Raw genomic sequence first — 13,039 nt, 5'->3', positions numbered from 1 at the left:
TTTTATGTTTGAGGCTGGGTCCTGCTAAGTTGCTAAATTATGCAGGTAAGTCTCAAACTTGTAATCCTCCTGCCTCAGCCTGCCACAGTACTGGAATCACAGCAGTGCATTACCACTTTCAGTTCAGAAAAAAAAAAAAAAAAAAAAGAAGTTTTTAAGAAACATCCTAGTGGCTCATAGTTCTAACCCTAGCATTCTGGAAGACTGGGTTTGTAAATTCAAACACAGCCTGGCCAACTCAGTGACTTAGACACTATCTCACACTTTTAAAAAGTGAAGAAAGGGGTAGCAATGTAGACCTGTATGAATCATCTGAGTTTAATCCTTAGTATGTGGCTGCAGAGACAGACAGAGAGAGAGAGACAGAGAGATGGAGACAGAGAGAGAGAGACAGAGAGATGGAGACAGAGAGAGAGAGACAGAGAGATGGAGACTGAGAGAGAGAGAAAGGCCTCCAGATTGCCTTCCAGAAGGATGCCATATGTTCCATTTCAAGTTCCTTCCAGCACGTACAAGGGATCCAGCTTCCTTACATTCCTGCCAGTGTTTAACATCACCACTTCGGGGATACTGAGGATTGAACCCACGGCCTTCGCATTGGGCCACATCCTTAGCCCTTTTAGATTTCTTACTTTGAGACAGGGTCTTGCTAAGGCTGAGCTCCAACTTGTGACCCTCCCGCTTTAGCCTCCCACAGTACCAGGACTATAGCCATAGCACTATATTTTTTTGTTACCATCTTTCCCATAGGTTCGCAGTGATATGTCATGGTGGTTTAATGTGCATTTCCCTAATGGCTAATGATAACAAATATATCTGTTTATGTGCTTATTTGACACATGCGCATCAGCTTTGCTAAATATCTCTTCTTACCTTTGCCTGATTTCGTATTTCCTTATCTTTCTGTAGAGTTTTGAGAGTTTTATATATTAGTCCTATATTGGTGTGCTTTCCAAGCTCTGAGAAAAATACCCAACATGCACAAATGAAGGAAAAGAGGTTTAAGTGGGCTCACAGTTTTTGAGCTTTTAGTCCATGGCCAGCTGCTCTCAAGGCAGGAACATCATGGCACAAGGGCCCAGTGGCCTGAACTTACTCCTTTCATGTCCTAACCTTACACTAACACTAACCCTAAGCAAAACCCATGGGAAGACTCCATCCAGAGATATCCCCTCCGAAGTTGCACCCCAAGTCACCCCAGCCTCCAACTGTCTCTACCTCCTAACAGCACACTCAGCTATGAACACCAAGGAGCACTATGCCCCCACAACTCAACTGCCTCTCCAAGAGTCTCTAAACACAAGTTGACAACGCAGTTTAACCTTCACAGTCACATGTCCTCTGTCAGAGATACACAGTCTGTATTTTCTCCCCAACAATAGCTTGTCTGTTCAATCCCTTAACACAGTCTTTTACAGATCAAGAGTTTTAGTTTTGATGAAGTCAATTTATCAATTTTTCCTTTGATAGATCTTGCTTTTGCTGTTAAGTGTAAGATCTCTCTGCTTGGTCTTAGTCCCCAAAGATTTTTCTTTTCCTCCAAGTTACATAGTTCTGTGTTTTATATTTAGGTCTGTGATCTATTCTGAGTTGCAAGATGTGAGTTTTATGTTGAGGTTCACTGAGTTCGCTTATGCATTTTCAGCTGTTCTAGCAAGATTTGGTGAAAAAGTATCCTTTCTTCATTGAATTGGTTTTGTACCTTCCTCAAAAATCTGCTCTGTGTATTTTGTGAGTCCCCTTTTAAAACAAACTTCTTTTTTTGAGGGTATGATATAGATGCACACATAGTCAAAGCTGTTCCAAATTTCCATTAGTGAACGGAAGACTTAATAATTATGCTTTAATATCCAAACAAGGAGAAACTACAATAAAAAATAAATGCTGGTGGGTATGCATTACTAGGGTAACTACTTAATATTTACTCCTCAAAACAGTAAGCATTTAGCTGGGCATGATGGTGCATGTCTGTAATCCCAACACTTTGGGAAGTTGAGCGGGAAGATCACAAGTTCAAGCCTCACATGAGCAATGTAGCGAGACCATGTCTTAAAATTTAAATGTATTAATAAAACAAAAGACAGACTTGGGAACACGGCTTAGCATGAAGGCCCTGGGTTTAGTCCTCCGTAAGCAAAAAATTAATTACTTTAATATATTACTTCTAAAATTGGATCATTTTTTTCAATTTTTATTTTATATTAGTACATGCCTGTAGCACATAGTGACTATATTCTCCATGGGGAGTGAGTATACGCCCATAGCGCATCTCCATTTCTTTTCACCCCTTCTTCTCCCTTCCTTCCACCTCTTGGTCACTTTTGCTAATGCCGTTGTATCAGTTGTGTGCGTTGGCTGCCAGCAACAAAAGCTGCAAATGACTGAGTTGCAACCAGGTGTGGTGGCACATGTTTGTAATCCCACCACTTGGGAGGCTGAGACAGGAGGATCCTTATGAGTTCGGGGACACTCTAGGCTACTTTGGGAGTTCAAAGTCAGTCTGAACTATATACAGATATCTAGCCTCAAAAAACAAAAATAATACCAACCAAAAACAAAGAAAACAAAAAGAGAGAGAGAGAGAAACAAAGAAAATGGTTGATTTAGACAAAGTGATTTATTAAATGTCATTACTTCAGATTAGGAAGAGAGAGCTGGACAACCAGGTTTAAGACTAAGTAAATACGATAATCCCCCAATAAATCACCAAAGTAGCTGATGAAGATACTGCCCTGTGATGGTAGGAGCAACAGTTTGCATTGCTTCTACTTCCCCATCAGTAACCCAACCCCATAGAAATGATTACTGCTTCCACTGCGAGGCTCCCTCCTCAGTGCTGCCTTTGTCACTAATGCTGGCCTAGATTTGTGCAACTGTAAAATCCAGCTCTCTTTCTCCTGCACTAGCTACGAAGAAAAAGAGGAAATAATATTTTTGGCATTTCAGCTCCAGTAAGTATGGCATCATTTGCTACCTTTAACATCCATGAAGTGAGAGTACTTTCCAACCAAAGAAAGGAAAAACTTCCAGGTGAGCAAAAAGGTGAAAAACTGCCAATATAGCTATTCACATTGTTATTTAGTTGCTCCTCAATGTATATTATAATCCTTTTATCCAAACTTGCTGAGGTTCTACAATAACGCTGCGTGAGAAATAGCTTGCTTTGAAAAATAGTCTAGTGAAAAGTACTTCGTTTGTTCTAAAATTATATGGCAGAGGATTAAAAGCCAACAAAACAAATTTTAAAAAGCATTTAAAAAAAACAACAACCAAGAAAACTTCACCTGTAAGTACAGTGTGCACCTAGGATTAAGAACCACTGGTTTAAGGGAAGAGCAATCGGTCTTACTAAGTTCCATACTAACATGGGCTTATTGCTGCTTCTCGTGTCGTTTCTTACCCCATGTATAGTGAGAAGCATATTATCCACCCTTCCTTGCACAAATGATTTGCAACAGTTGACATTAGTTCTGTCTTTCAGCTATCTTTATTTTTTCCCAAGGGATGGTGGCTCAAGCCTGTAATTCCAGCACTCTGGCAGGCTGAGGCAAGGGGGCTGCGAAGTTCAAGTGTAGCCTGGGTAATTTAACAATTTAGCGAGACCTTCTCTCAAAACAAACAAACAAAAAAAACCAATACTTGGAGATGTAGCTCAGTCTGAAGGCTGTAGGTTCAATCCCCAGTACCAAAGAAAGATAAAAGAGAAATAGAAAAGAAAATATTCTAAGTGAGAATTACAAGAAGAGAATTTCACATAAGGGCTGTGCTATCGCCATCTCGCTTGGCTCTCAACGAAGTTCTGAAGGACCATGTGGCCTCTAGTTCTGCCCAAGGACAACAGAAAATTCAACCAGCTGAGACAGAATGCACATCGCAGGAGAAAGAAGTCTGTCTGGAGCAGGAGCAGCCATGTTGCTGGCAGAATTCTCTGCCAAGCACCATGAGAGCTGACAGAAAACAGGATTTGGAACCCTCAGGAAAATATACATTATGTTCACTACATTGTTTAATGGGTGGTTTTCTGTACCAGAAAGAAATTTTTGGTGTATATTTTTTCAGTGTTGAAATTTACAAAGTATTATAGACTGTCAACAAATTAGTGTTTTATGATTGATTTACGGGGTATTTCAAAAATGCCAATTCAGATATTTTAGCTCTAACAACTGTATTTAGTAGTTTACAGCAGTTTAATAACATTGCACATTTTATTGTAAAAGAGAAGTCTTCACTGTATGACAATGATTACCAACACTGGCACAGTATTAGAAATATTTGGAGTAACTTTAAACAATTTTCATATTTTAAACATACAGAATAGTGTGTTTAGCATTATACATATATCTGGCAGCTTTGTTACACTGAACACCATGATGAGGAACCAGATTACTTGCTTAGAAGATTTACATACCTAATATTCCAAGGGGATGCAGTCTAAAAAGGCACCAGTACTAGGACACAGGCAGTTTCCTCACTTGTTTGCACATGTTTTACCCGCCCCTCCCCCTGGCATGTAGTTTTTAAGGCACTGTCTACTAATAAGTGAACCTAAAAGGGGCATTTGTCAAAGCAAGTTCAATATGTAAAAAGTATGCCTTTATTTTTATTCTTGGGTAGTACAATGGGAAAATTTACCAGTTATGTAAACATAGATAGATAAGTATACCTTTATTGGTTGCTCATTTAATAATTACAGTTTTTGGAAAAATACACTAGTGTTTTAATTTCAGACTAATATCACAAATTACAGTTTTTGGAAAAATACACTAGTGTTTTAATTTCAGACTAATATCACATCTGTTTGTTCAAGTAAAAAATAGTGTAAACATGGTGCAAATATGTAACAATTTAAACAATAAAACCTCCTCCTGTATTTAATTAGTATACTTTATGAACATATTCTTATGGTGCAGGGGTGGAGAGTTATATAGTTAGTGTGTCTGAGTATTTAACATGCCATTTGGAAATATACATAAATAGATGTGTTATATTTTCCGTTTAAAATGTTTGTATGTGTGTGGACAGTATGTACACATGTCATATATAGAGAACATATGAATAATACTGAGTAGTCAAACAAAAGCAATTTCATATCTACAGCAATATGAGAAAATTACTTCAATGTTTATCATTTAATACATATTATATATGAATTTACACATAAGTAAGATGACATTTAGACAATATGAAAAATAAGAATTTGTAAAGAGTATATATATATGTAGAATTTTAATTCCTATCTCTAAAATCAAAAAGCAAGAAAAACAATAAAAAATGAGCCTCTGAGGTAGATATCAGGGTATAGTTCAGTATGGTTCAATGCTGAAGCATTTGGAAAACTCTGTCATACTATGTGCTGCCTGACTATGTCATCACACACCTCTTTCTGATTTTTCAGATCCCAAGACCTCTGAATAGTCTTCTAAAGTGTTTTCCTTAAAAACCATTCAATTTTCATTAACTTAAGTATAATCTTTTATATAACCAATTTAAATGAAAGGTCATTTTCCACAAGTAAATGTAATGCAAAACAGATTTGCACATTAATGTTTTCAATCTACCTGGACACTGTTAGCTGAATTCTGAAGGCTTCATTCCTTTTTTGAAAGCTACAATCAGCTGATTCTTAGATGACTGTCAGTGAAAATGCACGTATGCCCATTGGGTGGCCTGAACAAATATCTGCATAGTATTCCTTCAGGGTCACAGGAGTTTTTTCACTCAGTAGCAGTCGTAACGTAAATAACCCAAAGCTGAGTGAAGTCAAGCATCTTATTACCTTTACACGAAACTCTGAAGAGTCCACAAAATTGTGCTGCTACTTGTCTGCATGTACTGCAAAGTGGCAGTTGTTACATCATAGAAAATACACTGACATTAAAAGTGCAGCCAACAGTTAGACCCACTCTGGTGCTACAACTCTGGCTGCTTCTTTTGGATGTTAGCTTACATCTAAAATAGAAATAAAAACTAAATGTGTTTTCAAAAGCTACTGGAAGATTTCTACATGTAAAAATTATTTTGTAAAATGAAAGATGCATAACACACACAAAATATGCAGATCCCAGGTTATATTATGAAGTCTCAAATTAAGCAAAGCTTGAATGTGTCCAGTGTTACCAGTAATTTTAATGTTAATCCCCAAAATATAACAAAATAGGGGACAAAATATTTTCCATATGCTCAGAAGTTATAACAAATAATTTCAAACATCATGAAAAGCAATAATTTTTTTATTATATTAATTTCTATTCTTTGCATGTAACAAAATACCAATTTGACTGACAGGTGCAATATTATCATTGATAAAACAGTGTTACAATACAAAAATGAAATTACTCAAAGGATAATCCTGATCTGTATCTTAAAATAAAACTAATGGGGACTTTTGCAGAAAGCAAATAAAAATATTCTCTTTCTAGTGTCTGTGAACTCTATGCACAACCTTAAGGGAGCTAAAAGAAAAGGAAAAAGCTGGAGATAAAGTTAGACAAAAATAAGGAAACTGAACTTAAAGAAATTCCAATACACTTCTTTTAAATTTTTTTCTTGCATTTGCCTGAAATTACTCTTTCCCTTAAAAGTAGCACTTGAACTACCACATCAAAACCTCTAGACTTTACAGATTATGTGTAAGAGAGGAGAGTGAGGGCAATTTTTATTTTCCTTGTATTTCTGGTCTCCTCTATGGTTTTTAAAATGCACTGCTGTAAATAAAAGTCCAAAGGTACAAATACTGAATAGTCCTACATAACAATATCCTCATGGGTCATTGTGATCAAAATAGAAAAATGCTAAAAATAACTTTAGAAAGTGACATCTATGTCAAATTCATAGGCATTAGATTAGACTTATTCATTCATGTTCTTATATACTGATCTAGTACATCAATCATTACTGTGCATTTCTGAAAAACATTTAAGGAAACTGGAGGTGTAGATCTTACAAAGATATTTGACAATTATATGACTGCATATTTATTAATTTCAGTAATTTGAAAGATTTCTTTAAGTATTGAGTATGATATTTGTCATCTGAGAAAGAAGTACCATCTTTAACATTCACCTTGACAGCAATGATCTGTAAATCTATCAAGATAAAAACTGAGATGTGAATCCTTGCAACTCCCCATTAATTTTTAGCTTCCCCAGGCATTCCATAGGCATGATTATTTAATATAAAAAGCCAGACGCATGTCTAGGTTTAGGTTTTACAATTAGGCTTTATTTGGCTTTAAGTTTTTAAAATTCAAGGACCATCAGGCACACCCTTACGCACACTCAGAGACTAAAACTAAAAATAAATCTCACCAATATAGACAGCAGGCTTTCTAAGTATACTTGACGTGTCATACACAGTAACACACAGTTGTAAATAATGTGATACACCGGTAGAACATGAATAAAATATTTTCCTTTCTAAACTTTAGGAGCCAATCGTATTTGCAGACATGCACAGATATAAAAAAGTGGTATACTAATACATAGTGTAAGAATATATATAATATTTATCATGAATAAAATTTTAAAACAAAATATAATAAATAATAGGAAATGTTTTATCATTCTAAATCTATCTTTAATTAAAATAAATTATTAAAAATGGGTATCTTGGATCCACTTCTGAAAGAAATGCCCAGGATAGAATAAATAAAGATTTAAACATGTTTGATACAACCTGTACACTTTAAATCCACAGGCTGAGAATTTATAGCTAAGGTAACGACTCTGAAGTTCTTTTAAGCTCTTAAATGATGAAAATTATTCTTGTGTATACACTTTATCCAAAAATACATTAACTATGTTTTGGCAAATTGGTAAGGCATATCATACAAGATGAAATAATTTTTAGAGATTTGAGGGATAAGAAAGTTATTAAATGCTCTAATGGACAAAAACAGAAATGCGCACATACATTCCTACTTAATGAGTGAGCATCTATAAAAGAGTAAACTTCCATAAATGTCTCTCTTTAACTGCTTTCTTCCATCTATTATCATCAGAGGAGAGCTGTTTTTTAACAAGAGAAAACCCTCAAAGTATTTATAGGATGGTGATCAATAGTAATTAAGTCAGCAATGGAGATGTCTTGAGGTTCTAATCAAGGAAAAAAAGGGCAAGAGGTAGATGGACCTATTTGTTGTTAAAACGAACGTGGAAGCCAGGCATTAGGATGCATGTCTATAATCCAAGCACTGTGGAAGGCTGTAGCAGAAGGATCAAGACCCTGTCTCAAAATTTAAAACATTAAAATTAAAATTGAAAAACGGCTGGGCAAGTAGCTCCTTATGAAGGCCCTGAGTTCAGTTTCTAGCAAAATACACACACACACACACACACACACACACACACATGGAGAATACACTAAAGAGAAAATCAAACACATGTTCAGTAGCCATTAAAATCTCCAAATGAATTCCTCCATATTTCCCTGCTTCTTACAAATGAATTTGGAAAAAAAATGACTACAACTAACCCTACGTGCTGAGTACTGACATTTTTATTGTAAGTGACCCTGGTTTAATAGAACATGACTGTAACACACACACACACACACACACACACACACACACATACAAACACACACACACAGTCAGTCATATTATCCTGACAAACTCCTTCAGCACCTCTACAAACCAATACCAATAGGTCAAGTGATTTTGAGTAAGGAACAGAAACAATGTTTGTACAAAGTTCTACTTTGCCTAAGTACAACACACCTGTGAACATTCACACTGATGCACATAGGTTGAGAATCTTTTATCAAAAAAGCTTGGGATCAGCAGGTTTTGGACTAATAGTTTTCCAGATTTTGGCATATATGAATATATAAAATGAGATAAATGGAGGGCGGGACTCAACTTTAAACTAGAAATTTCTTTATTTTTCGTATGTACCATAGCATGAAGAAATTTTATACAGTCCCTTTAAAGTGCCTGCAGTTTGACAGCCACTGGTTACAGGCGGTCAGGCCCAGAATTTTCCACTTGTGGCATCATGTTTGCTCAAAATGTTCTGGATGTTGCAGTAGTTCTGATTTTGGACTTTGTGATTAGGGATGGTCAGCATCTATTTCAATAAACTTTTTAAAAACAATGATATGAGATATGAGCCTGGAATTAGTTAAATTACAGCAGTCTGGAAAGAAGTTGGTGAGGATGATTGATAGTACTCCATAATGTTGCATTTATCTTTGATAAATTTATAGATTCAATAAGCAAGGTATTAGGTTATAAATGGTTTCAGTGATTAGTTTCTTAGTTTGGCTGCAAATCAAGCACAGATTGGATATTCTGCAAAACATGTTTTGCTTACTACATTTAATCCATCAGCAGCCAGAAGAAAATAGTTAAGCAAAGCTAAGAGATGAAGAATGTTGACCATGCTTTTGTTGTACTTTAATGAGTGTTTAAAATTACCCTTTTCATAAAAGACTACTAAAACTGGCTGTCATAGCACCTCATGAATTATAATACCAGTCAGGTAAAAGATAGATGGCTAGAAGAACTAGACAATCTAAGGGCATTTTAAATTCTGCAAAAGTACACATTCATGGAAACGACTGAAACTTTAGCACAGAAGCTAAATGAATAACTATAAGAGTCATATCACTATACGTGAAAACAATACCTATAAAATTTACCTATAAAATTTTAATGACTTAATAAACATTTTTAAAGAGCTCTAGTAAAATTCAGGGAAATTACTCTATTTGTTTCTTCAAATTATTTTCCTACATAGAAAAGCTGATTAATGAGTCAAGACAAATTTCAAAAATGAGAGTTCAATTTCCTTGTCCAAATGGTTGGTTAAGGAGCTACATTCAACAAGTCATAGCAGATTCCCCAAAAACACACATAGAAGTGGTGATTGAACAATTTCAACCAGAAGTAGCTTTGTAATGTTGATCCCTTGCCTACACGGCAAAAATGCTTTCCCTCCTCCTTTAGCATTATACTAAACACTAGTTTGTGAGAATAAAGGATACATTAGAACATTTTATCATACAATATATTTTCAAGTCACACTCTGATGTAATTTGCCTCCTATCCAGGCCTTTGTGTTTGTATTGGAATATTATAAAATTTGATTTTTGAAAGCATATGTTCATATCATAATAAATCAAAGTAACTATGCATATGGAATTAGAACTATTTTGTTTTGAAATTCACCATTGGTCATAAACCTTACGAAAATCATCATGTATCCCCAGAGTTAAAAAGTGTTTTATTTGGAAATTTGTGCTTTCAGTCTATGAAATTAAGAATATGTATGGTTAATTATGAAAACAAATATTAACATTTATGTAGCTCCCATCTCTGTGATTTGGGTATATCTTTAGTTTATGAAGGCACACAATATTTGCTTAGAGTTTTACGATCTTATGGAACCCCTTCATTAACATTCACAGAACCACTAGTGTGAAGGTTTCCTATTTGAGTTTGCTCTTCTGAATATTAGACTATTCTAAATAAAAATGCCTTTAACGTTTTTAAATGATGTTCCCTCGTATTTAGTTTATAAAAATAAACTTTTTTAGCATTAAACTTTGAAATTTACATTTCTCAAGTACACATGGAAGGCAGCATTAATTTGTATATAAACTTGCTCGTGTTGTTTTCTTTTCTTTTCTTTTTTTTTTTTTTTTTTTCGTGTTGTTTTCTATGCAGGCTGCTTTTTACAAAGGCAAAAACCCTAAACAGCGAGTCTAGGAAAAGATACTATGTTGTAAATGTACACGTGTGCTTTGTTAAGTGCAGTGATGCTCTGGAATGACGCTTCAAAAGCTCCTAAGGCCATCGTTACCCAAGAAGCATTCAGTGCTATTTCCTTGATCAGTCTCATAATTAGGATACAGTTCAGTTTTTATTGTATGGAACCCTGGAAAACTTGGATGGGAGAAGGATCCCATTCCAGGAAGAGGGTTCTCTGGCCTCGTCAGTTGCATTTTCCTGCACAGTGACTCTGTGAAAGCAGAAACAGTTCCTGGGTGATATGAGTTTGTACAGTTCCAACTGTCAGAAAGCTGGGGTTTGAAGAAGAGGGAAAGGCACGAATGATGAGCACGGACGCTGTCAGACTGCGAAGGGCGTCATAGGTCAGTTTAAGAAGACCTCTCAGGCCAGCCCCAGCTGCAGCTCAGCTCCACGCCTCCTTCTGATCTTGGCTGACAGCTGTGCTGGTGACAGATCGGAGCACTGCATTGTAGCCGTGATCAGCAATCAGCCTCCTTCCTAGACAACGGCAAGTTTCCACCACGGATTCGCCCTTATCTCTCCGGGAAGGAATGAAGTATAGTCTGGTAACCAAGAAAAGCCCTTGAGAGCAAATTGCAGGTGTGACCCCAGCGCCTTCTCTCTCTTGCCAGAGGGACCGCTCAGCAGCCCTAGGGTGCTAGGCTGGAGCAGGGGGTTTCCCTGTCACTCAGTTTTGTATTCCTTACCCTTCCAACCCTTATCTTCAGCTTCTTACTGATTACAGGAAGTTCAAGTAAGGGTCCCTTGTGTCCTCGGGGTACAATTATGAGCCTTCAATGCAAACCCAGCACAGGCAGAAGAGAGGCGACTTCCCTTCCTTCCTGTGACCGGAGCACCTGCCTCTGCAGACTCCCCCTAAGGACTGCTGGTTACGCGATGATCTTCCTTATTCCCAACACTCCTCTGTACCTTTGTTCAACTATCATCGAGGGGTGTATTTATTTTTTCTTGTGGGAAAATTAACAAAGGTCTTTCCTCCTCGTTACTCCTCCCAGGTTGGAGTGTGTATCCATTCAGCAGAAACCACAGGGAACATTTAAGCTCCAGATCACTGCCCCAGGATTCCACAGCTTCTCGGAACTGGAACTTTGAAGCCAGAGAAGCAGAGAGTCCAGGGACATCGGAAAGCCCGACACTTCCTCCTCCTCCGGCCGTTTCCTTCCCTAGTCTAAACCAGCTTGCTCTGGTGGGCGTCTGCTGCCAGGGTAGCCGCGCCCCTGTGGGCACCTCCTGCCCATCGCTCCTTCACCCCTTCCAGTCTACCCACTCTGAGCAGCTCTCAGCCTGGGTGCCCGCCCTCCTCTGCCGCCCCCTCCTGTCTACTACACCCCAAGACCTCTAGAATAGTCAGGCTTCCCTCTTACCGCCTGATCTGGTCACCAGAGAAGTTTTGCACCCCCGGGAACTAAATGATTCCCTCCCAAGTCAGGCAAAGCATCTCTCAAAAAGTAGGCAAAGATCTCCATAAACTTTGGAGCCACGGACTCTCTCGTGTCAGTGGGCGAGTGCGTGAGCACACACCTGCTTGCACAGAGGCACAGGTACACCAGCCCCAGGCGGGGCGCACACAGCCTGCCACTGGGCAACAGTAAGGGCGCATTACACCCACTCGCCATAACCCGCAGGGACGCGTGGTGCTGATGGGGGATCAAAATAAGAATTTCAAAATGGGCTTGGGCAGCTGGGACCAGAAAATGGTGATTCCTAAACACACGCATGCCTCGGAGTCTGCACCAGAGCGAGCAGTTCTACCCAGAGGCGCACACTTTGGAGAGCGGGCAGACCTTCCTGGAGTCGCGGTGTAGGATTCTCCTCCCAGACACGATTCTCTTTGGAACTGACAAGCCCTTGCCTCCCGGACTTCTCGGTGCGGTCCAGACCAGCCCCGCGCACCTGACCGGCACCAGGGCGCTCCCGTAGCCCCGGGCTCCGTTCCCACATCGCCCAGGCAGGTGTGGGCCCCTCGCCCGGCTAAGCAACAAGCGGACCGTCCGCGAAGGGCCGGCGTCTCTCCGCTTCTGTCCCCGCACGGGTCACCTCTCCCCGCCCCCACCCTCAGCTGCCACCCGGGCCCCAGGAGCGCAAGGGAAGGAAGACCGCGCGGAACTCACCCCCAGCTTTCTGCTGCGGATCTTCACGTAGCCCTGCTTGACGATGTCGTTAAAGTTGGAGGCCATGGCCGGCGCGGTCCGCTCCCGGAGTCGGAAGCCTCCGTCTGCCGCCGGGGCCGCGCAGGTCTCGCATCCAGCCAGGCACCTCAGCAGCCGCGCCGCCGCCAAGTCCAGC

The 13,039-nt window shown here is 39.0% G+C and overlaps 1 protein-coding gene across 1 annotated transcript in view; it reads right to left on the bottom strand.

Annotated features, from left to right (window-relative positions):
- Dok6 (docking protein 6) overlaps positions 1 to 13,039 on the bottom strand; it is a 424,913-nt gene extending 411,874 nt beyond the window's left edge. Inside the window, exon 1 of the mRNA XM_005373053.2 lies at positions 12,865 to 13,039. Within this exon, the coding sequence (XP_005373110.1) occupies positions 12,865 to 12,930 (66 nt within the window). The 5' untranslated portion in view covers positions 12,931 to 13,039. The remainder of the gene's footprint in view (positions 1 to 12,864) is intronic.

This window comes from Chinchilla lanigera, unplaced genomic scaffold, assembly GCF_000276665.1.
Source record: "Chinchilla lanigera isolate Chin_1 unplaced genomic scaffold, ChiLan1.0 scaffold00001, whole genome shotgun sequence".
In the NCBI taxonomy this organism is placed as follows: Eukaryota; Metazoa; Chordata; class Mammalia; order Rodentia; family Chinchillidae; genus Chinchilla; species Chinchilla lanigera.
This window is presented reverse-complemented; position numbering and strand designations above follow the sequence as displayed.